This window comes from Brachyistius frenatus, unplaced genomic scaffold (assembly GCF_029030835.1).
Source record: "Brachyistius frenatus isolate BFR_SWC_R1_liver_20210118 unplaced genomic scaffold, ASM2903083v1 Contig_1, whole genome shotgun sequence".
Taxonomy (NCBI): Eukaryota; Metazoa; Chordata; class Actinopteri; family Embiotocidae; genus Brachyistius; species Brachyistius frenatus.
This window is the reverse complement of record NW_027210600.1, coordinates 4,971,154-4,996,956: the sequence shown is the minus strand read 5'-3', so window position 1 is coordinate 4,996,956 and position 25,803 is coordinate 4,971,154. Positions and strand designations below refer to the sequence as shown.

Sequence of the window (25,803 nt, the reverse complement as noted above, 5' to 3'; positions counted from 1 at the left end):
TCTTGTATTTATTGAAACACAGTTTAAACATACAATCATAAGGTTCTTTAATAATTTTGCTAAAGTAAGTACCTTGAGATAACTTGTGATGTGATTTGGTGTTATATTAATTAAATTTAACTGAACTAACTTATTATTATTATTATTTGTCCCAATTGAAAATAAAATCATTTAACCTAACCAGAGCTTGTAAATTGTTAAATTTATTTACAAATTAAAAGCTTGAAAATAATCTTTAGTCAATTTAATTCTATTATTTCTATTGTAAAACAGTCACACCACTGAGTTAAGCCTATTTATTATCTGTATGTTGATTCCTATCCGGTTTAGTTTCCCTCGTGAGTCTAATCAACAAACACTCCATCAACCAGCACGATCTTTATCAACAGCAGAGAAGATTTGAACGGCAATTTACTCAACCACAACATCATAAATCACTTGGATTGGTGCCGAATGCACAGTAAAACTGTTACACACTGGGTGGTTAAGAGAGAGGGATGAAAACAGTTTTTGTAATGCATGTGTGGCTGTTGTCTGATTAGTATGCAGCCATAAATTTACCAGCTGTGTACTCAAGGTTGACGGGCTGCGGCTCCTCAGTTTGTGCATCTTACACAGCCAATACACAATGTAAAGTGAATCAATAAAATGAATTGACATCTTTATTAACCCTGTTGGTTTGGAAGGTGTTTACAGAGGTGGTTTCATCCTGTGGCTGATGGATGAGTTGCTGTCAGATTAAACTGTGCATGCAAAAAAACAACAACATCCTCTTACACGTTTGCTTTGACATGACATGACAGACAATTTATGGTAAATTTAAAATAGTAAAAACCTTAAAAATGTTCAGACCTATATGTTGTTGGAGGACATTAACATACTAGCTGTCAATAGTCAAATTGTAACACAACAGATGGGAATGTGAAAGGACAGTTTGATAGCCATAAAATGTGTCAGGGTTCGATAATAGGTGCCGTTGCTGTGGAGTAAAAGCCACCATCTTCTTTGCTCCCTTCATGCACCACAGTCATGTAAAGCACACATTTCAGCAGAAGCAGCAACAGCAGTGCTTGCATGCTGGTGTCTATATTTCAGTCATTCACCTTACAAGTTGAATGGGTGGGGAACAGCTGAATTAGCAGAGCGACATTACTGCTGCAAGCTGCAAATTTTCCTCCCACAAAATCATTATGGCTTCACACTCCACAGATCCCAGACCGAGAGAAACCGCAGGGGTCGGCAGGCCAATCTATTAAGTACAGAAGTAACAGAAATAGGTTTGTGACTGCGGGGCCCTCAGTTTAGATATCCGGATAAATGCTGGCTAGAGGATCATAAATACGAGAGCTGTTTTATTCCCTCAGTCATCACCACTCGCAATGTGCTCTTGAGCAAAGCAGTGAAACTTCAAATGCTGGATTTCCTTTTCTCTCCACTGCCTCAGGCTTAAGTGTGTTCCAACTCCACTCCAACTCAAAGCTTAAACTTTCACTTCGTGGCCCCCAAGGAGAAACCTGTCATGCAGGTAAAAGACAAAGAGAAGTACCTAAATCATGCAGTAAGCACTAAAAAACCTCTAATTTCTTATTTGAATGGATGATTTTTACAGTGGTATACATGGTATTAGATGTTGCCACAGCAGTTCTCAGCTGTGTCTCGTAAAATGGAAATACCAGAGGTACACTCTGGTATTTCCATTTTACGCTCTTCAATTTTGGGATGCACTGACAACCGCAACCAGACACCTGTGTTGGGGAGCAGATGGTGAGATTTCTGAACCAGGCTGGTGAGCATTGGAGCAGTTTGATTTCCAGATTGAACCTGTCATTCAGGACATTCATTGCCTAAAGTAAGGTCATGTCTACTTTGTTGTGATGGCATGTTTGGTTTTTTTTCCCCATGATGGGTAAAGCGTGTCTACCAGAGGTTATACTAGGTCTTGAGGTGTAAAATCAGCAAACTTTGACTCCACGGACCATTTTGAACTTTCCTCTCAGCAGCTTTAGTTGTTTGATGGCCCGTGTTTTTATTCTTGCTGATTATTATGAGCTGCAGAGCAAAGAAGTGCAAACAGCTACAACAGAAAGAAGATATGTTTTGATTCTGTGTGGAGGACATGAAATACACCATTTGCCTTTTCATTAAATCTTTTTTTTTCTTTTTTTTACCAGCATGTCTTATCGTCCTTTAAGATGGATGACAGAGAGTGGGTGTCTGTCGGGATGTGACAACTCTGATTCTATAATTAAAACACATATAAATGGTTCATTAAAGTTGTTTAAGTGACATTTGTGCTCATTATAACCTGACTGCAAATACTTAAATCTACTGAACTGCAGAAGTGATTTTAATCTAAGTTTCCTTCAGGCTGTATCTCTAATGACCTCACAGAGAGGGCCGAGGCAGCTGCTGGTCTGAAGCTTATTGATGGGATTCTCTTTTTTTCCCCCATTATGGACTAAATGGAGCCTAACGTGTGCTTATTTCTAAAGGAGCTCAAGGAAAGAGAAAACCTGCTGCTCTAAGTTTACATTGTGTCTCTTTAGATTCAGTCCAAAGATGAGACGAACTGGTAGTGCGAGAGGAGATTTGTAGCAGTTGGCGCGGAGATGAAACATGGATTTGCTTGACAAGCAGAGATAAATCACGAGCTGACAGTGAAAGTCTGTCATCCAGCATCTCGACACTTAATTAATTTGGGATTGACCTGCGCCCTGAATGCTCAGAAGATCCATATGCTACTGTTTATGCTCCTGGATATCGATGCCAAAATATGAAAACAGGTTCTGGGTCTATTCCTGATAAACATAAGACATAAACTGAAATAAACAACACACTGGACAGATTGCCAGTGCTTAATAAACTTTAGCTCGTGGGCCAAATTTAAAGACATTATCATTGTGGGTAGGTTTCAGATGGAGGCAGTGAAATCCTGTTTATCCCGTGTCCCACGAGTCTTTTCTATCAGCGTCTCTGCTCAAAGCAATTCTGTCCAAAACCTCCCTTGTCCGAGCAGACACAAGCCAACACATTCCCTTTGCAGCTTTAGAGAAACTGTTTTATTAGTCCAAAAAATTAAGAAATTTGGACGCATCCTTCAGCTTTTAGTTGCTTCTGTTGTTCCCTCTTCAGAGAAATCTCTTGGACTGAACCCTTTTTAAAATGCTCATGATCCTGGGCTGGTGGTTTCTACAGACCGACGAGTCATCTGTCTCTGCCCTAAAGTTGAAGAAGTGAAAGAAGAAGAGGCGGTTTGGCCTCATGTTCTTTCTGCTCGAACTGTCTGTGGCCTACTTTTGCCATTTTAAATTCTTAATGGCCAGTGAGTGTGGCAGGGAAGTCTTGGACAGAACAAGCTGCCAAGTCTTAAAATAACCTCAGAAGCAAATGAACAGTGTCATTTCATTATTCTCCCTATTCCTCACCCTTCGTTTATATGCACTACTCTGCCATCATTGTAATTATCAAGCACTACACTTCCAAATGTTTGGTGTTTTGGAGTTCACTGAGCGTCTCTTCATATTATCTAAACTATGACTGTATTTCTCACATTATTATCACTTCCCACCGTCACTTCCCCGCGAAGTTGTTCTGCTGGATGTTTCTATCCGACAGCGTCTGTTGGGATGGCACAAACAGAGGACAGATTCATCATTCCACATAATTAGAGTCTTAATTTGAACACCTTGCTCCTCTCAGTTCATTTGCAAAGCTACTCTCCTGCTGCCTGGCCCACAAAGGCAGGCTGGAGCGCTATCTGGGTCGCCTGGTTACATAGCGAGTGGTCCTATGTCACGTGGATGCTCCCCTCCCCCTCCCCCCACCTTCAAACCCACCCACAGCTGATGGGCCCTTGCCTCGGATCGGAACAACAAGAGTAGTCGCCAGCCAACAGGTTGGCCCGCCTCGAAATGAGCCCGTTTGAGCTCTTCAGCCCAAAATGGTCAGTGTTGCTGAGCCAGTAGCCGAAGCCAAAGCATCAATCATCGCATTATGCCTGCCACGCTTATGAATCAGCTATTAGAGATTAACAAACTAAGAAGCTTCCATGCACAATATCATCTGAGATGCTTCAATGTTCCACACAAAAGAGTTAATCTGATAAACTACAGGAGACTGCCATGTGACAACAACATCAGCTTGTTAAAATATAATTTGGCACGAGTGACAACGTGCAACAAAGGTCAGATAGGGCAACATTTAAATTGAGAAAACCAAAATGTGATGCATCACTCAATTGTCATATAGAAGTTATTCTCAGCACCTTAAGGACTCCTCTACGACACTCCACTCTTGACATTGGAAGTTACTGTTGACCAAGCTGCTTCAAGTTAGATGTTGGTTGAAAGCTTGAACACAAATAACCTTGAGGTCAGATTGTTGTGTCAACTTCTGTTTCCGTGGTCAAGAACGAACTGCGAAGCTCAAAATGATTACCATTATTATCTTTTTTTCCTCTGTGATCAAGATCCATAGACTGATATGGGATGGGCAACGCAGCTCTTTCATCATTTTTGAAATGGACTTTTACTCAGTTAGCAGCAGAAGCCATGAAGGAGCAGATTGTTCCCTTAAAGTAAAATTCTATGTTAGTAAAGCTAAAAGGATGTTTGCCTTCTAATCAAGGAACAGTTCAATACACTTTTACACTTATGTGTTCGTCTAACCCAAACACTGTATATAAAAGTGGATGTGGCTTTCGGGTCTGAAAATTGAGGCCGATGCAGAAGAGACTCAAGCTGCAACACCACCGAGTGCTGTTAGAGGCTGGCTCCAAAAAGCCTCCAGCGCCATAGACTCCCATTCAACTTCTCTATTGAAATTTGCAGCCAATAAATTTTTTCCACTAGTTATTTTGGTTTTGCGAGCTGAAGTCCTTCTTATTAGTTTTCTGGCAGTTCATCTGAAAATAATTCAGCCTTTAATTAGAAAATAAGCCACAAAAAGCTGTGTTTTTGGGGGTGTGTCTGTTTGATTGACAGGCCTGTGGTGCAGTCAGGTTAAGGATATCGGTGGGCGGGGCGTAGTATTGTCGGGTTTTCATCAGATCAAGTCAGATCCACCACTAGCCCTTTAACCAGCTTGTCCCAATACAGTCACTTTTAACTAGCAAGATGGCGACGGCCAAAATCCGAAGTCAAGGCTTCATAACGCTCGTTCACAAACCACCATCCACTGTTGGCTTCCGCTTGGTGTAAACAGTGTCAGCTATACATATAACATGGTCATTTGGTTGCGCTTTAGAGGTGTTGATAAGAAGATCATTTTTTTTTAAACTTTTGGACAGCTGCTTCCTTTTTATGCCGAGCGAACCAGCTGCTGGCAGCAATTTAATATTCAGTGTACAGTCTTCAGCATAATTGCCAAAATGTCAAACTGCCTCTTTAAATGAAGTAAAAATCTTCTGAAATCTGCCTCCTTTAAGTCCTTCAACCAAGCAACATTGGTGGGAAAACAATCACTGGCAGACAGCTTTTCTTGTGATTTAAATAGAAAACAGATTTTCATTCTCTCGCTGCACAGCTTTGGTAAATCAGCTGGCTGATTGAACCAAACCCCCAGCTGATCACAGGGAACTCCCTCATTTATTTACTGGCCTGCTGGTTAGTTTGTTGCTCCTTTCATCACTGCAATGTGCTCTGTGGCAGCGTGCTGTACAATCCCAAAGTGAGGAAACCAATTCCGTGAGACTGGTGACACCCACACTAATAAAAGAAACACAGAAAAATCTAATCTCGCCAATTTCAAGCCTCATTAAGTTGTGTAACAGACGGGAGTTTGAAAAAATAATTTGAAGCGGAGTTGCAATGTATTTTCCCCTCTTTTCCACTGGCTCTCTCCTTCATCTCTTCTCAGTGGAAACTGCTGTGAATCAAAAGTATTTTTCACCACAGCACCAGCTGTATTAGGAAGAAAACAAATTATTTTTTTTTTATTCTAAAAGTTATTTGTAGTTTTGTGGTTTCAGAATTTGTATCTGGGCCACAAAGGCATTAGCACTTCTGGGCTTGGTGTCGACTGCATTATGTGAGAGCTGAGAGTTTCACTGCTGCAAAGCAAAAATCCCCCAAAATAATGTAGGATTTAAAAAAATAAGTTTGTGAGTCAGTGTGAGAGGTTTGATCAGAGCTTTTCCGGGAACGGCTCCTTGGTTTCATGACAGCTGGCCTGCTTTTTGCATCGACTCCTAATTTTACCTAAAGCCCCCCCCCCCGCCTGAACCTCAGATGAATACAATGGAAGGAAAACAACCGCATGCGTGTCTCACACACCGACGGGCATGTGCACCATGCTGAGGTGGCTCGACAACGGCAGCAGTTGTGAGCACGATAGGAGAGCAGTTCATTTGTTAGTTAATAGACTAGAGGAGGGGGGGGGGGTCATCTTAACATCATCACCTCCACTAATGAAATGGGACGCGTGCAGCTGAGATTCTCTGCCGTGTGGTGCGCCAGGCTGACCGCGCAAATGTCTGAGCATTGCCAGTCAGCGTAAAACAGCTAATGTCTGTGACAAGCAAATCAGCACAGCCTCAGTACACTTTCACACCTGTAAGTCCAGACTGACGTCCAAATCAAAGTGCATGTTTTTTATTCCATTGTAAATATTTGACCTGGTTCAGTTTGGTTTTACGTTGCAATTTTGCAAGCACACTAAAGAACTTTGCATGACATACCTACGTTCATATACTTGATATTGCGTCTGACGTTCAGCCTTTCTCTTTTGAATGAAGAAAAAAGAAAGAACAGATCCATTTTGTTGGCACTATATTATTATCATATTCATGGTGTTATGACTGGCACTTATTTTCCTTATAAATTTCAGCATTTTATGTATTTTTTTAAGCCGAGGTTTGATTTCGTGTTCGGACCAAATTACAGTTGAATAGTTTTCTCTTGTCCTCATGTGCTACCACGGCTCATTTTTACATCTTTTACGGTTCTTTTACTTCTTCCATTACTTAATGAGTGATGATACAATGCCTCAATTTCCTGTTATGGGGCCAAAAATAAAACCACCAAACTGTAGTTTAGTTTCATCAAGACCACCTCTTTTGGTCAGACCACGTTTTGGTCCCCCGGTCCGCGCCGTGGTCCGAGGCACCTTTCACACCTCGTAGTTTGACTCAGACCAAACTGGGAAGTCCAAAGGTTTGGACCAAACAAGACAGGTGTGAGAGCTCCCTCGGTCGACCTGTCTGCGCTGAGGAACTTCATTGAAAGTAAAAGATACTAACCTGCTCATTACCACACCCAGGATCAGCATGAGGACTAACAGAAACCACTTTCCTAAAAACCCACTGGAGGTATATTCCCTGAATCAATTGTGGAAAAAGCACGAGAGCATTTCAGCATAACAAATGTTATTAAACAGTTTACTGAGAAAAACTTAAAAACTTAATGAGGGGTGTCATCATTAAATAGTGTGCTGCCATTTTGTTGGTGCCAGAGGTGCAGAGGATGCCATGCAGGTACATATCTGGACTGGCAGCTTATATACATATCAACCTTATACATGCTTCTTTGTGGCTGTCAAATGCCTCTATTTATGTTCTAACTACTGTAGTCGACCTACGGTCTGTCTTTTCAGAGAAATAAGGTCCCAGGGAAACTCAGTCATTATGTTTCATGGTAATTACTGACCTACGTGCTGCAGTGCAAGAGTAGAAATCCACCCACTTCCTCCTTACCGTCAACCAGACGTGTACTGGCTGCCCAGCAAAGGAAAGAAAATCCAAAAAAATCTGCAGTGGGGAGTTATTGACCCAGCACTGATTTGGCAATGCTTCAGTATGCCCTGTAGCCCTTATGACAGTATGGTTTATGTAACTGCCAATGGAGCTCATACAGATGAGTGGTCTGTAACGCACAACCCTGCATGCGCGCGCGCACACACACACACACACACACACACACACACACACACACACACACACACACACACACACACACACACACACACACACACACACACACACACACACACACACACCACCAGTAGTAAAGAGTGCACACAGTCACCCACTGCCTGCACAGTGAAGATGAGCAGGCTGATTTGTGAAGAGCTGAAGAGGCAGGAGGAGAGTGAGGTTAGAGTATCAAGAGGGAAACAGCGTTCTGCCGTGCTTTCAGCAGAGAAGCAGCATCCACACACCGAACGTCGCCTTAAAGGGAGCAGAAGCAGAGTTCTGTGCCTTCGAGGAGGACATGAACATGTCATTGTCATGGAAACAAGGCATCTCCACATGTATCTCTCCGGGAGAGTGTTGATATGTTTCTATGCACCAGTGAATTTGTAATGTTATAAAGCAACACTGAACCAATGTGTCAGACGGGACTACGTCCTCTCTCACAGAGCTCGGATTAACGCGAGAGTTGAAGATTGACACCATTATAATGTTTGGAAGTTAAAGCTATGACACGTGTAAATGAACCTCTGTCACATTAAGGCCTCAGTGACACAATGCTGACGAAACCTCGCCATGTAAATCTTTCTGTATTTCACAGAATACAGAGGTTTGAAATTTATGTCTGGTGAGACATTTCCACTCTGGCTGGATGAATGCAAACTGTGTATGCTCCGCGGGCAGAGCGTTCGCACCAGAAACCTCAACCAGCTATTTTCTAGATTAGCCCTATGTTCAATTTAAGGAGGATAAAATTTAAACGTGCGGCTCTGTTAGATTCTCTAAAAGTCATTGGACTGAAAGGATCACATCTTGATAGAGTCATCTCACCGACGCTGGGAATAATTTATCCACCGTTTTACAGCGGCACGTGTCGACAGTGCAGACGTGGAGACAAACGCTTCACACTGAAGGTTTAAATTTGAAGCTACGGGCACTTTACAGTTGGCTAGCATAAAGACAGTAGCAGCGTTTCTAAAGCTAACAGTTATATATTGTTTACATAATTTGAATGTTATGCAAACTAGGTGTAAAAGTGACTTTTCACAGTTAGCCACTAGAACTACATGAAGTCACTGTGACTACCCAACTTCTCATTTTTGATCCTGTAAAACGTCAACCTTTTACACTTGAAGATGCCACCAGGAAGCAATGAGCTTAGCATGACATCGGGGCTCTCTGGAGTCTCGGCTCAACAAGGCTGCAAGAAGTTGCTTTTGTCGCCAGGCAGATTTTTTTTTTACATTTGAACTAAGCCAGGCTTGCTTCTTCTCGCTGTTCCGAGTCTGCAGGCTAAGCTAATCATATCATAAGCTAGAGTTTATATATATATATATATATATATATACGTGTGTGTACGTGTGATATCAGTCTGCTGTTGTAACTCTCCCCCCAAAAAACACAAGCGTATTCTCCAAAATGTTGAACTATTCATGTTCTTTGTAGAAACACAAGTATAAACTGTGGAAACTGTGTAAATGCACTACTTTCAGGCTCCATGTCGACGTGGATCTGTTTTATTAAGATGTAACCGCAGGAGGATTAAATCAGACTGCAGGCTTGATTTTTGGACATAAATTAATATTAATTTGGACATCCCCTGAAAAAGAAATGGTTTGAAAACTGAATTGAACTGCTTTCATTTTCACTCACATTCAGCACACATGGACTAAAAACAAGATCGCACAAAAGTCGGGTTCAAAGTAGCAGCTCGTCTCTGCATCCTATTCTGCAGGGCAGATAACAGAGTGAGGAAAATAAAGGTTCGCTCTCAGCAGAATGAAAGGAGGAGGATGTTTTTAAAATAAAACCTCCTCGCTCTCTTCCCTCTCCGTTCCCCCGATGAATGCCCAATCAGAGATAAAACATATTTACATTTCTCTGATGTGCAATGTGCTTACACTATATGCTTCTGGATCTTCTGTTATTCTGCTTGACTCACCCCATGTTTAGGAATGTGTGCGTGCATGTATTATTGTCTGTACTGTGTGTGTGTGTGTGTGTGTGTGTGTTATGTTTTCTCCTTATAGTGTCCTAATTGAAAGCCTTGAGGCACAAATTCTGATGCAGCCACTGTGGAGTTTGCAGAGTGTACGCCACAGATTGTGTGTGTATTTCACTTAATGGCACACAAAAACACACACACACACACACACACACACACACACACACACACACACACACACACACACACACACACACACACACACACACACACACACACACACACACACACACACACACACACACACACACATCAAAACATTGTTTGCTGACCTTGTGTTCCTCAGAGTCCGTTAATGATTAATGAGACGCACAATATGTATCTCTCTTCTCGCCATCTCCCTCGTCAGTATCATGTAATTACTATTTTTTTCTGCTTGATTGGTTTCTCATCTACTTGTTTCCATTTCTCACAGTGCTGGAAGCTGTGTGTCTGTGTGTACGCATGTGTCCCGGTGTGTCTACAGGTGTACTGTTATGTACACCGGTGTGAGCGTGTGCAGGTTTATGTGCACAGTGAGGATAGCCCCGTTCCCCCGTAGTAATCTCACTCATCGGGCTGCTGTTATTGCAATTTACACTTGGCTCGGCTCCAGAGCTGCTCAGCTGTAATGGATCCGCCTCTCTCTGCTGCCTGTGGGACTGTTATAGTTTCTCATCACCTCTGTGCTGAGCTGAGCACTCTCGCCATAAGCACAATGACCCCACGTCGCGTCTTGAATTTGAGCCAAGTCGTAACCTGTTCAACCTTGCAGAGCCTGTTGTGAGTATAACATGATTATCGTGACTGAGCAGCACTTACATCTACAGTGATTTTGTCTCACAGGAGAGATTCATAAAGCATCAACTTCACTGTAATTTTGTAGGTCAGTGACTTTACTATGGGTGACTCAAACAAGCAAAAGTTTGAACAGTTTTATGAAAACATATAAAATATGCTTTAGAGCCATTAAGTGCATGAAGAATTGATTCCACCACTCACTCGTCCCCAGCTGGTCCAAATATGGTCACTTCTGGCTCCACAATACAAGATGGCGACGGCTAAAATCCAAACTTAAGGTTTCACAATGGCAGTTCAGAAATTAATGGGTGACGCCATTTTTGATTGCCGCTTTGTTGGCAGTCACTATTTTATAGTGAAAATAATGATGGAAATATGACATTTCAATTAGTTTCTAGCTGTTTTTATAGAGATAAATGGAAACGATTCTAAAATAATTGAGGTGAGCTCAAATAATCGTAATTAGACGATTATGTAATAATTGTGGCCGGCCTCATATTGAAATATTAGTGTTAATGACTGAATAAATGACTTTGTGCATGTGACCCTTTCTCACTGATGACTGAAAGTGCAATCGAGTTGAAGCATTCTAACAGATTGCAAAACCCACAGAAAAACAAGGTGATGTGATGGATTTCTTGCAGACTGCTGGTTCCTGCTTTATTAAATTTATAAACCGTTTGAAGCTGAAAAACACTCCTCAAAAGATATGAAAATAATTTGCTACTATTTTGATAATCAAGTATTTGCCATCCTTCAAGTAAAACTGAATGAAGTTACACCCTCTAAATTGCGAAGATTTGCTGCGTTTTCTTTGTCTTGTATAAAATACACTGATTATCATTTGGGCAAACAAAACACAAATTTTCTGTCATTTTAATTTCATAGACTAAAGAATTAATTGATTTAATGAAAACAAATGTAAAAACTGAACAGGAAAACAGGAGGAAGGAGCTCCACCTATGATTGCCAACTCATCAGTTTGAAATGTGATGCTACTGGTTTGCTTTACAAAACAAAAACAACAACAACACTGTCAATAACAGTGTTGATGAATCTTCCACTGAACTGATAAGAAGGTGATGAATAAACCATGATTATTTTTAAATTGCAGTATTTGCAATTGGTCTTGTCATAACTATGCTGCAATGTTGCATCAACTTCAAAGCTCCAAAAGAAAACATGGAGAATTCGACCGAATGAGCTTGAGGGCAGTTTTGTTTGTAGAGGGTGCTGATGCAGTGCAGTGCAGTGCGATCGGACCGGCCTCCTGTCTTTCAGTAAGCTGGTGCTACAGCGGTTTTTGGGAGACATACATTGTATTGTGATAGAGCAGTTACAGTAGCTCCAACGCAGGAAGCAGCTAATTTCATGGCCATTACAAAAACGCTGCTGGAGAGACTTGGTTACTCTCTTTGAACTCGGATTAGTAACAGGGAAGAACAAATCTGAGCTCTTATCTGGTTCTGATATTTGTTTGGAGCTGCAGGGGGGCTGGAGGACAGCTCAGCTGTGTACTACTGTAATGTGAAACACAACGAAGCAATTTGACAGGTCGTTTCACGTCAGGTTTTTCCTGACAGACAAATGAAAAGCGAGAACAGGTATCACTGATATGCATGACAGGTAAGCACGCAGTGTTATGCGCACGTACAGTATCTCCCACTTCAAGTAATGAGTTTTTAAAATTCAGAATTGCATCAAAGAACAGCCTCAAATTAGACGTTTCTCCCCAAAAGGCGCGAATGTGTTGTTCTCTGAGCAACCGAGGATGCTTCGTACTCTCACCACCCGTGCCTCTCGCCAGCATCAAAGCGCAGCACACGCTGTTTGAAATTCATTGAAACGCATTGGATTAATAATGCAGAGAGAGAAGCTCAGAAAAGAGGACACATAACAAGATGCCTTCTTGACTCCTCAGCTATTACAGCGTGGAAACCTTTCTGACGTGACCAATTGGAAAGCTTTGAACGAGCAGGGGAATAGCTGTGAAAAGGTTGCGGTGAATGTAGCTGGAGCTAAAATCCCCAGGAGGCGGCCAGATACATTCTACCTAAATTAAACCATTACCTTTGTCTGCTTTGTTACTGTGCAGTCTCCTCGGTGCTTTCCTTATACATTTTTTCAAAGTGGACGAAGAAAAAAAATCAATATCAAATGGTTGAAATTCAATAAAACACCAATAAATCTTACTTATTTGAATAGTATGTTCAGCTCACAGATTTTCAAAATGCTGAGGAAAGTACACCAAGGTTACATCAAGCCCCGATGATAATAACAATAGGATATATTACTACACAGATGAAGGCCCTTACTTATCTTCTGTAAGCCACTTGATTTGAACGTTATCAGTCTACTGAAAAGGCGGGTATAATCACAAATCTGTCCCAAACATATGGACTATAGCAGGGGCCGATGAAACCTACTAGCAGGTTCAAGAAGCTGTTGTGATCCAATTATTTTAATCCAATGTTCAAACTGGGCAAAATGCACCTCTACTGGTTGTAGTAATTATGACAGGAACAAAAGAGGAAGTCAGGAGATGTTGTATAAAGAATGAGAAACTGTTCGCTCCAATATCCATACTACCATAATATTTATTATCAAGAAAAAGATTGTCCAAAAGATGTCCCAATACATAGTATGTTTGATGGCGTTAACGCTCCGCCCAGTTTCAACCTGTAAATGGAAGAAGGAAAAGAAGGAGAAGAAGAAGAAGAAGAGGAAATATAATTGGAGCATAATCATTCCAAATCACATCCTTTATCTTTTTACTGGTTTCTTGTTACGACCACCAGGTTCCAGAAATATATTTCACTGCAAAGACTGAAAGTCTGACTTTCCCTCTGTACTCCATTTTCTTTCTTTTCCCTCTCAAACAGAGGAGGCCATCAGAGACTTGATTCTGGTCATTTATCTTCCCAGTGCCAATGTTTGCATAGTACATCTTAACTGCAGAGGGAGGTATTGATCCCGCTTTCCTCTCTCCATCCCCTCCTCCTCACTGTAGGAAGGAAAAATCATCACAGCTCCCACCCCGGCAATGCATATGACAACCCAAACTGTGAAATGGTCTGCCAGCTGGTAATAAACTGTGAAGAGCTGATGATAAGGTGACATTGTAATTTGTGCAGTAATTTCATATGAGAGATATTTTCTTTCCAGCACAAACATGGCCAAGCTCAAATTGACTCACTGATTGCATGGGGACTCTCCATCTTCTACCAATCTGTGTGGTTTCAGATGGAAATCACACAGTAAAAAGTGTTATAAGCAACATCAATTCTCACTCAATATACTGTTTGGACAATTTTTGCGAGTTTCCATGGGGGAAACATTTCCTTAAGGTGTTGACTTTGTAAAAATGTATGTACATACTGAATGTTTTTTTTTTTTGTGTGTGGCAGAGACGAATTGTTGGATTTTAGAGTTTTTGCACGCTTTCTCTCCTGCGAATACTTTGGTCATGACTGTGAAGATAAATGGTCGTCCAAGGCGGTCCCTAAAACAGGCCCAGGGACAGGGATAGCCAATACTGAATTAATTAGCATGGGCTGATTATGGAGGAGCTGCAAACAAGAGGATCATTTGATGCTATCAGGCTTTTAGCTGCAATCCCTCTGAACAGTGGTGAGCTCTCTGCATATCAGTAATTGATTGCTAAAAATTGTGAAAACTAAAGAAATAAAATCTTTCAATGCAGTAAGATCATTTTAACCTGTCCAAAAGAAAATATGTGAGCTTTATAGGAGTGCATATAAGTCGAGAGTATATAGTGCAGGAGGTGGATTCCCCCCCCCCCCCCCCTCATTTTCGTCCCCTTGGAAGCGTACCAGAGTCGTATCCAACTCACCCCTAACCCGGACTCTTACCCAATTCAACGCTAACCACAGTGGCTCATGTCATATTAAGCAAATACAAAGCTGGGGAACATCTTTTCCAGGTTCCCATTATGTGTTATATGAGCTGGGGGGAAAAAAAAGGAAAGACTTCCTTTTGCCCATTTGCAGTCTTTGTGCTATGTTTAGCTAACCTGCTGCTGGTTGTAGCTTTACTATAATGGAAGTGTATGAGAGTGGTATTGGCGTTTTGCCAAACTCGTGATGACGACGGAGGCTGACTAACACTGGGTTCATCTCGTATTACCAACCACGAGTAGGGACAGTTCCTTAAAATCACTTTTCGTGTTGCCATGACAACAAAGATGTCAAATCTATTGAAAGTAGTAACTTTAATGCACAACACGGTTCAAGTGATCAGTTTAACCCAAATCACTGTCTTTCCCTCACCACGTGGTTTTTGTAGGTGTTTTTTTTTTTTTTTTCTTTAAACGGAGTGATGAATAAGAAGATTGTGATGTAACTCCTCACCACAGCCATTCCTCCTCACTTCCTCTCCTCAGTCCACCTTTGCTCCTTTTCTTCTCCATCCTTCCTCAGCTTTCTTTATCATCGATACTGTGATACCTCCTCTCTTTCTGGCTCTGCCGCATATTAAAAGCAGGACTATAATATGGTTCTAAGAATAGCTTTGCCTAATCTGCTCACTGTGATGGAGCGTCACTCCTGTGCTCTTCTCCAATACAATATCTGCTTTGTCGTTGTCACGCCTCAAACACTGTCGCTACCTGTCGGATCCCAAAAGACCGCAAAGTATAAATCAGTCAGATTCACACAGTGAACGCCTCATTATAAAGGTGAAACTTTCCACGTTCCCTTGTGTTTACTCTCATTTTAAATACACACACACACAAAAAAATTGGAATACATACATTAACACAGCCAGTCTGGGTGTTAAATCTCTGGAGATCAGCTTCCTATTTGTAGTTTAATAAGAGAAAAGCGAATTTGTTTGGAATACAGAGGTAATATGGTGCGGCAAATAAATGGCTGTCGGATAATGAAAGGTGACATTTAGACAAATGTTCCCGTTTTAGTATGCAAGAGTGTAATCATTGTGTTATAGCAGCTAAGTGTGGCTATGTACCGTTACGCAACATCACATCTAAAGTCATTTGTTGAGCAAGAGAGCACCTGACAGTCCTTCAGGCCGTGGAGAAAAGACGTTTGGTTCTTCTATACACTCACTGGTTTTCTTGTTTACATCCATCAGTCTGTGTACTTTAGCACCTCTGTCTGTTGTGACGTGGAGTGAATTTTAATGAGAACGTGTGTGTAATTATTGTCAAAACCAACATTGTACAATCAAGATAAATTCTCACACACACACACACACACACACACACACACACACACACACACACACACACACACACACACACACACACACACACACACACACACACACACACACACACACCATTCATGGATGCATGTCTTTGTATTAAAAGAATATATGAAAATGATATGCATGTGTAATATATACTTTTAGTGGTATGAATTGTTTTGATAGCGTATGTAATATGAAAGTTGTCACAAATTTTTTAAAATGTAAAATGATAGGACCTTATTCACTAAAATAGACTTGCACTATATGACCTTAGAATTTTAATTTATTATTTCTCCCCGACTTCTTCCTGTGAACTCTCACTGTTGAAGTTTAAGCGCTTATTCAAAGCTGAGTATTCAAGTATTCATGCAGCAGTATGAATGATATAAGGAGCTTGTATATCTTCTTTTAAATTGGTGGTCAGGCTTTAATGGAATTAAAGCAAATAAATCCTCAAGATGAAAAAAAAAGAAAGATGATAAGGCAGTTTATATAACGCTCTGGTTTTGGACCTTTTCCACTTCCTTCACTTGGAGAAATGAGTCCAATAAAACGCAGCCCTGTGGGACCTGTTGGTCATTTGTTTTGGCTCGTGTCCGTACTTTCGTGACCTCTGCAGTGGATTAGTGCAAAGTCGCAGTAAAGAGGGACACCTCGGGTACTGTGTAATGTGAATAGGCCTGTTCACTGTCACGGGACCCTCAGCCTGCAGGGTCTCCTCTGCCCAGGTCAGAATAAGGACCCTGCTGGCTGAAGGACTCCAGAAGAGGCTTTATGTGAGCTCAGCCTCCAGGAGATGTCAGAACAATCACGAGGACAAGGCTTAATCACTAAAGGGCACACAGCGGTGGAACGTAGTCAACTCATTTGGATGTGCAGACAAGATTGATGGAAATCATCTGTTGTTGTACTAAAGTTTATTCGATTTGATTTGGAAGAAAATGTACATTGCTAAGTCGTCTATTTTGTTGTTGTTTGCATTGCAGAGACAAGGATCTGGTGCAGCTGCTGGCAACAACAAGACCTCTGGAGCACAAGGTAAAAAACAACAACAACTCTTTAGTTACATTATGACATGTATTTTTAAAGATGTGATTTCCTTTTGCAACATGATGTTTTGGGGGCTTTGTTTTTTTGCATCATTTTTCAAAATAAAACCAGCATCACGACAGCTTACGTTGGGGGAGACAGTGACGGAATGAGTGAAGTGAAGAGAGGGTGAGACAGAGGGAGGGGAAGTGGGCCACCGTTTACAGTACATGATGTATCTACGATGAGCTTTAAAAGGCACATATTACATGATTGACAGTAACAGGGGCTGAAGGACACGCACACACAAACACACAGATGACCCTCGGGGCTTTCCGTCAGATCCAGTCACGCTCTTACAAGAGTTCAGAGTGGCATGTCATCGTTTGCATGACATGGAGAGCATTTAATAAAGCATTTGAATGAGTTAATTTGTCATTTCTTATCAAATTCTCTGCATATGCGGCACCCTCGTGTCATGAGCATGTGACTGCAGGATCTTGAGAAGTGTGTCATTTATGTTGGACGTTATTAGTTATCGGTAATAACTCACCGTCCAGAACAAACACACTGCACAGTGCAGTGTAAACATTTTTAGCACATGTCCTGCTTGACTGCAAATCAACTTGCAACTTGTTAATAAGGTTTAGTGCGTCTCACTGGGGCCATACACTGTATGGCTATACAATTTCTCATAAATCACTTGGCAAAGCTTCAGCTCGCGCTCAACTTTAATGTGCTGACTCAGCTGGGTAAAACAACACAGACAGCGGGAGGCAAAAAGTGAGATGACCATCAGCTTCTGGAAATGCATCTCTCCGATGATTGCCTCCTTGAGCAGAGATAGACTGCTTGTATCAGTTGGGTCCTAGGGGAAATAAAGATCAGCTCCATGCACCAAGTGTGTTACAAATCATGTTTATTGTTGAGCTTTCTGTCATTAAACCCATCACTGCAAAGCAAATAAAGGCTTCAACGATAAAACTAATATCCTCCCTGCTTTCACCTCCTCTAAATCATGGCAGTGATTTGATGTGTCGCCCTGACTCAGCAGCACATCTCTCCGAGTTGGACGCAAATAGAAGGAATTATTTTGATATTATGAAACTGTGACTTCTGTACTTTCTTGAGAGGATAGTTGTTGTTTGGAAATAACTGACAGCTCTACAATTTTACAAAGTTTTGCGTGAATGTGTTTGACATGTAAAGATTAATTTGGTATTAATGTAAAACGACCTGTTTTGGCACACGGTGTTGACTGCTGCTGTTTGTGGTGCCAAACTGTAAAGTTTGTAAATTATACACACAAGCAGCCTTATTTTTGCTGTTACAGCAGCTACACTATACAATATTCTTTGTGCACAACATTTAGGACTCAAAATCCAAAATCCACCAAATTAATTAGTTTTCAATGAGCTGTCAAACATCTTACATATTTTTAAAGCTGCTATTTCAGTTCATTGTTGGGCCACCAGTGAGCATCTGTAACTGAACACACCCCAACTTTCTACAGTGTATCCAGCACATCTGCATGTTGGAGGCAGTCAGAGAAAGACCTATTTGACCAACTGTTCAGCCCAGTTATTGCATATGTTTTGTCTTCTCCTTGAGTAAAAGACTCTGGGATAAAAACGTCAACACAAAGCCAGAGCAGCTGCACCTTTTTCTACTTTTCAAACACGAGAACTACTTTTTAATCAAATTCACGTTTGGGAGGTTGACTAACTTTGTGTTCATGTTTCTACAATGTTTTTTAGATTAGAAACACATACCGTCGTATGTTTCGCCTTTGATTTTGTAATTATCAAAGGCAGGAAGTGTGACTCAGTTTTGGCTTTTTATGTTTAGGCTTACAGCTAATGAAGTACTGTATATATTAAAACAGTTACATTTCAAGTTTTATAAAGTGTGCTACCTTGAAGACATGGGTGAACGACTCGCATGGTATAATTGCTTTCTGGACTTGTTGTTTACCCCTTTTAGCCCTCAGATTCCCGGGGGATCAGCGACAGCACTGCGACTTTAGAAACACAGATTCTCAATCTGAGGAAATCAAAAACAGGAGCAATGACCCTCCCTGCCGTGTTATTGTGTCTACGTATGTGACAGGCAGGCTGCTGTGACATTTGAAATATAAGACTACAAAGATGTAAAAAAGAAAAGCATGCGGTTATAGTTATACAAAACAATTAAAGCAATCTCAAATATTCTGTCTCTTAATTTCTTTAGTCCACGTCAGAGTGGAATAAATGATCTTCTATGTTTCTGCAGTCTGGCTGAGATGTAGATGTGTCTTTAACAGCCAGTAACCTGCCTGGAAACAGTGTTAGAAAATAAATCCAGCATTATTTTCCATTGAACGACGCCATAAACCACACTCATGCAGCAACTGACCCTGTTTGAAAAAAATAAATCGCCCTATTAAACAGAGTCACAGTTCAGCTACGTTATTCACCAGCAGCAATTAAAGGGATCCAGATTATCTCGAGCAGTTGAAACATGGTGATGCAGGAGACTCATTTTTCACTGCCTGTAAAACTCAGGTTTACCTTTCTGCTCACTTAATATAAAGAGAACGTGAAGGAAAAAAACTTCGCCTGCAGTACACACACACACAAACACAAAGTGCTCCTTTGTTGTCTGACCTTGAAAATTAATTCGAAGCCTGTAAAAACTGCTTTCCCAGCACGTCTGAAGTGTGTCTCTTAATACAGAGACATGGAGAGAGAGGGAGAGCTCTCAGAGTGGGCGAGCAGGGAGTAACACTCCTATTGACTCTCGCCCACTCTACATCCCCCAGCACACAGCAGAGCACAGTCTTTAGAGAAAACCTCTCACAGACCCAAGGACAGCCACAAACAGACATATTCATATTCACTGGAGCCCATTTTGAACTGGGTATAAGTCCATGCAGCTGGGATGCATCTCAGTGATGCAGCAAACCTGCTATCAGCAGTAACAGGGAGGCTGGAAGTGTTCACTGTAAAGATAACAGCACAAGTTTGAATGCTTATCAAGTGGATACAATTGAATTCATTTTTTTTCAATTTGCTGCTTAGTTTAGTCTTGATGAAAAAAAGACAGCATGAGGGTAAAAATGTATTTAAAAAAAACCAAAAAAAACAAAACAGGTTTCTTGAGTTGACCATAAATACCAAAACCAAACTGCTAAAATACTCCTGCATTAAAAGTGTTACATAAGTAACAGTATGATTCACCTAAATGATCCAAAACAAAAGTACAGAGTTTCCTCTTTCTCAGTGCTATTTTGTTTGATGTATTATGTTGCTGGATTATCAATATTTTCATGTTACAGCTGGGTGATATGGAGCAAATTTTACCACTGCAGAGGGAATTTCCAAATAGTGGCCAGCGCTTTTGTTTATCTAAATCACAGAGGCAACAGGGCCGTTATCTGTAACAGGCTTATGCAAGAGACAGGGTTTTATTTTTGGTGTTCCTAAGGCATATTTAATCATATCATAGTTAAAGGTCCTCTCATTTTCTGATCTGCTCTTACTTCAATTTGTTGTTTAATGCAACCGTCCCCTGTATTCACCAGGATTGTATTAATGTTTTTATTTATTTTTTAAAATAAATTCATAATAATGCACATTTCCACTAATTCCCTCTTAATTCCATTTTACTCATGTGTGACGACACAGTTACACGGGGGACCAGAGTGCACGACACAGTGGGCAACAGACTCAGGCGATCACAGACTTTACATAAAATATCAGGACAAAAACACAGTGAGTTGAGTGCTGTTACACGAACAGGCAAGAAAAAACAGAGCAGATAAAAGAGGCAAAAACTCAAGAAGTGATAGACGAGGAGTAACAAACTGGAAAGCAATGAACTCACAAGGATGAACAAAGACTCCTTGACAATTGAAAAGGGGGAGAGGCAGAACTAAATACAAAGACTACTGATGAGCTAATAAGACAGGTGAGCACAAGACCTTGCTGGAAAAAAAGAGAATGGCAGGAAGTAAAAGGAACAGAGGCAAGACGGCAGTGATTTCAAAGTAAAACAGGAAACGTAACAAACTAAAATACAGAGCCATGACAGCAATGACTTCCTCATTCCTGACAACAATACGGTTTTACTCACTAATTTCTCACCACTTCCATTTAGTTTTTTTAGATTGCTAAACTGACATCACCTGTTGTCAACTGTTACACTGACATTATTTGAATACTGGCTTTTAAAAGTGGATCATATGTCACAAAATGATTCTGTGATCAGAATTTACGAGCTGCTATAGCTATCAAATAAAGTAGAACATTTGTAAAGGAATAAAAGTAGAAAATGGCCTGAAATGAATATACTCAAGAAATGTACAGATGTGTACTTGAGTCAGAGAACAGTGTCAGTTTCCACGACTCGAAAGAACCTCTTAACGTTGCTCAGTGACATTGGTCAACATGGTTGGAGTCCAGATGTTGTGTACTTGTGCCATATGTCCTTATTTCTTTCCTGACCTTATGAGTCCAAGTGCAACACAGACTGTCCCTGTCACGGCAGCAGCTGTTCCTCCAGCGTTACATGTTACCGTACGAACAAACCACGCTGACGGCAACATTAAGGCGTAGTACACGGTAATCCTCGGCTAAAATGCTGTCATACAGGAAGTACTGTCATCATCCACTTATTCATGTGGGACATTACAGATGAAAACCACCTGATTTCGGAATGTAATTGTTACGCTGGCAAAGCGGGACAATGTGGAAAGTGCTACACCAACAGCACCTCCCCTTTCGTTTCAAACAGGCACAGACGTAATTTAAAATGGACTCACCTTAGAGATCAAAGTCATCCTTTCATAATTAGCTTGCGACAAACTCTTAAAGTGAAGATGACCCATTTTCTGGGTACTTTTTAATTAGCTTTACTGTACTAAATTATAGGCATAATGAATTAATCTTATTCTGTCAGATATTGTGAGTAAAGGCTCGCTGTATCGCTGTTTCAGAAGCATTCGATGCTGGAAAGAGCTGAAATCACATATTTCCTCTGCGGACCTTTGAACATCCCACGTTTTCGGGTTTCTTTGTTCAAATCTGCCACCGGGTCCAAGTAGGCTACACAGACGCTTCCTCGCCCAAACAAAGTAAAAGTTGACACACGGTGGAAAAACCAAACACACAGTATCAATCAATACTGAACCATTCCTTCATGTGTATTAGTTTATTGATCGCCGAGGTCTCTCACGCTTTGCTGCCCCTCTGGTGTTTCAAGGCCTCGGGGGGTGGTGGATATTTCCTTGACTTTCACACATTGACTTTCAACTACAGACACACAAATGCTGGCAATCGCACTATGCACACACACAAACATACATTTCCTGAGCACACAAATATGCATTCTGCTTGCGCACAGGTTTGCAAACGCGTCGATCAAACACTTATATGTCTTTTAAAACCTGCAAAATACCTTTTAAGTCCGCATCTTTTAGCCGGTGGATGTTATGAGCACAGACCAACAGCAAACATTACAAAATTACAGGGAATTAAAGTAAAAAAAAAAAAAAAAAAATTAGTTTGCATTTTTGGGTACAATTTAGAGGTGTAGAAATTGGTAACAAAAAAGTCCCAAAAAGTGCTTGCTCTTAAATTCATTGCGTGAATATTTAGGTCTGGCTATGCTCCATCGGAGATTGTTTCCAGTTGTTGCATCCTAATGGACGTAAACCTCAGGTTAATCTTGAAACTACTGAAGCAGCCTTTCACCAATCAGCATTGACCACCATATATGATGTATGTGATGCGCAGAAACCAACCAAAAGAAACACTCCTCCAAAGTGAGCAGAGTGCAACACCACGTCGGTAAATGAGCATGCCAGACGTTGATTTAAGGATGCAACAATCATTGGTCTGTCTCTGGCTTCAACTCCTCAACATTTGCCAGTGTTGCTACAACTTTTTGAATCTCTTCATCGAGATGTACCACCGCCTTCGTCGTTGTAACTACATTTCGAAACAAACACTTCAACATCATCGCACCTCACCACCCTCACTAGTTGTTGATTGGTCCAGTCTACAGAGTGGCTGAGTACACCTTCATGTGAACCGTTTTTCCAGACAATAATCACAACGACCACTGAAGCAGTGAGCAGGAGGCAGGTGGAGCCAGACTATACTCCAAACTCCATTCAATGAATTCATACACTTTGTTGGAGTTGGCTTTCCCATATAATGAAAAATAATGACTACTTTGATTTACTTTTTTCTCACTTGTATCATCGTGACATTTTTTTTTTCAAAAAGTATTTCTTTACTTTTCTTTTCTTTTTTCTCACATCTATTTGTTTTTATGTATCATTTTTAAAGCAGCCATAAATACAGTGCTGAATATCGGTCTCCAGAGTTACAAAAGTAAATTTGCATATTAATATAAAATTTGCGGCACAGTGAATTATAGTTACAAATAAAGTACATCACATACTGCTGTATTTTCAGACCAAACAGATGTCCGCATACTGTGTAAAACACTTGAACATTGAGTTTCATTTTACTTTTCACAATCTGTTTCTCTTGTCTGGAGGTCTAAAAGCCTTCTTTTATGTGCCTCATTCCTCGCTCACACAAATCCCTCTCATGGCTCAACTGGTTTTAAGCAGTGAAATCAATAAGACGTCCCAGCTTTCACTGAGCCTCAGAGCGGCTTTTTAAAAGACACTTTGAAAGACAGTCTTCAAAGGATGGTCTTATCATGTCACTTATGAATCCATTCGGTCTAAACTATCGATAAAGTTAACAACATGCAGTAAAATCATATCATGAAAAAAGTAAATCTGAGCCGCAGACCCCGGAGCACGAGAGTTTCGATTTCAGCAGCTACCACACAGACGCACCATAAATACATTTTTCAAGATGATCCAGGAAGACACTCTGACAGCAGATATTACACACCCATTAGGCGGAGACAGGGGCACTGAAAGTGCTGCCAAAGGTAATAGGCTTGGTAATCTGTTGTGTGTGTGTGTGTGTGTGTGTGTGTGTGTGTGTGTGTGTGTGTGTGTGTGTGTGTGTGTGTGTGTGTGTGTGTGTGTGTGTGTGTGTGTGTGTGTGTGTGTGTGTTGAGGAGGGGATGAATCCTCAAACTGAGGAAAATGATCCATCATTGTCACATTCAACCACATGCCTCCTGTCTTATAGAAATGGATGAAAATCTGCCCTCAGGACTCAAAGCCTTCATCAATATGATATGATTATTTTAGATTGATGCATGTGATTTGTCAGAAATATTAAACTGGACTTAGTTTCTTTGTAGTGGGCACAAACCACCAACTAAACCATGGTCGACAATTATATAGTTATATAACAAAGTAAGTGGTTAATATAACTGATGTTGGAGAGAGTAATAATGATCGAGCTAATTTGTACTGGAGTGGCAGATTAAAAATCAGAAACAGTGTAAAAAAAATAAAAAATGGAGCATTTTAAAAATAATGTAAGGAGCAGAAGATGGAGGTCTAAAATGCCGCCTGACGATCAGTTCAGTGCCTTTAAGAGTAAGAACAAAGATTGAGGCTTTCAGGCATCCAGCCCAGGTAGCAGCTGGAGCCCAATAAAACAAGACAACATCGACAAACTGGCAGGGGACAGGTGAATATACAGGCAGAGCTGATGTGGAAATTGGAACAGGTGTGCAAGTGGACGGAGACGCTGGATGAGGGAGTCACCTGACTCACTTGGTAAAAGGTAACAAAGATAGAGCGCATGTAGTGGACAGATGAGGAACGTCAATGACTTCAACTGCTCATGTAGAAGCAGGGGCCAAAAAAACAGGACATGTGGCTGAGAGCAGGGTCAGAAAGCCTGACATAATGCATGTAAAAAACAGACTTGATTAAAGAAGTGCAGAAAATTAATTATTGCATTTTCCGCCCTCAAGACAGAAACAACTGTAGCACAACATTAGTTCAGGCAGTTCACTGAAACTTACTGATTGGCATCCACTGTTTCATTCATGCTTCACAATCACTGACTCATTCACAGCTGTGCGGCTATCAGCTGACCGCAAACATCCAATCAGATTCATGCAGGTATACAGCCACATTGACCTGATACTTCAACTATTAATGTGTGGATACATTATGTTTCAGATATACTCAGCACTCAAAATAAATATTAATCAACGCGAGATGAGAAACACAAGAAAAGTAGCCATTTTCAAACAGGCGTAAACCTTCGTTTACTCTGCCGATCCTCAAATGCAAAAGCTCCCGCAACTTTCCTCACTGTTGCAACCTCCTACTAATGTTGTATATTTTTGTTAGAGGTGACAAAGACAAAAATATTTCAGTGTTGTTGACCAGCACTCTGATTGAAGCATAAATCTATAAACATTATTATAAATGGTCAATCCCTTCAAATATCTGTCCCTGACTGAAATAACAAAAAACTTTACTATTTTCATTACTTTGCTGAGCTTGATATGTTCCCAGTAACAACTGCAAAACTCCCTCCAGCACTTGAAGGCAGCACCACATCACATCCGTCCTCTGCTTTCACGCCTCACTCTGCCAATGTAGACATCTTAAAAAAACAACAACTAATAATTTTATATATATGTGTGTGTATATATATGTATATATGTGTGTGTATATATATGTATATATGTGTATATATCACCCGCTTGTAGCGCAAAGATTAGGAACATGTCTGGAGCTGACACGGCAGAAGGCTCGGCTCGATAGCTAATGCTGCAGGGATGAACACAGCAGGCATTAGAGCGTTGGAAAATTCAATATCAATTAATGCAGGATTCAAAGCTCGGCTTGACACGGCAGTTAGTGTTTCCTTCTTGAACAGCAAGAGAGTGGTACTCAAGCTCGGCCCCAAGGGAA

At 40.9% G+C, this 25,803-nt stretch overlaps 1 protein-coding gene across 1 annotated transcript in view; it reads left to right on the top strand.

Annotated features, from left to right (window-relative positions):
- Positions 1–25,803, top strand: part of pcp4b (Purkinje cell protein 4b) — a 39,033-nt gene that overhangs the window by 8,369 nt on the left and 4,861 nt on the right. The window contains exon 2 of the mRNA XM_069708997.1: positions 16,907–16,958. Within this exon, the coding sequence (XP_069565098.1) occupies positions 16,907–16,958 (52 nt within the window). The remainder of the gene's footprint in view (positions 1–16,906; positions 16,959–25,803) is intronic.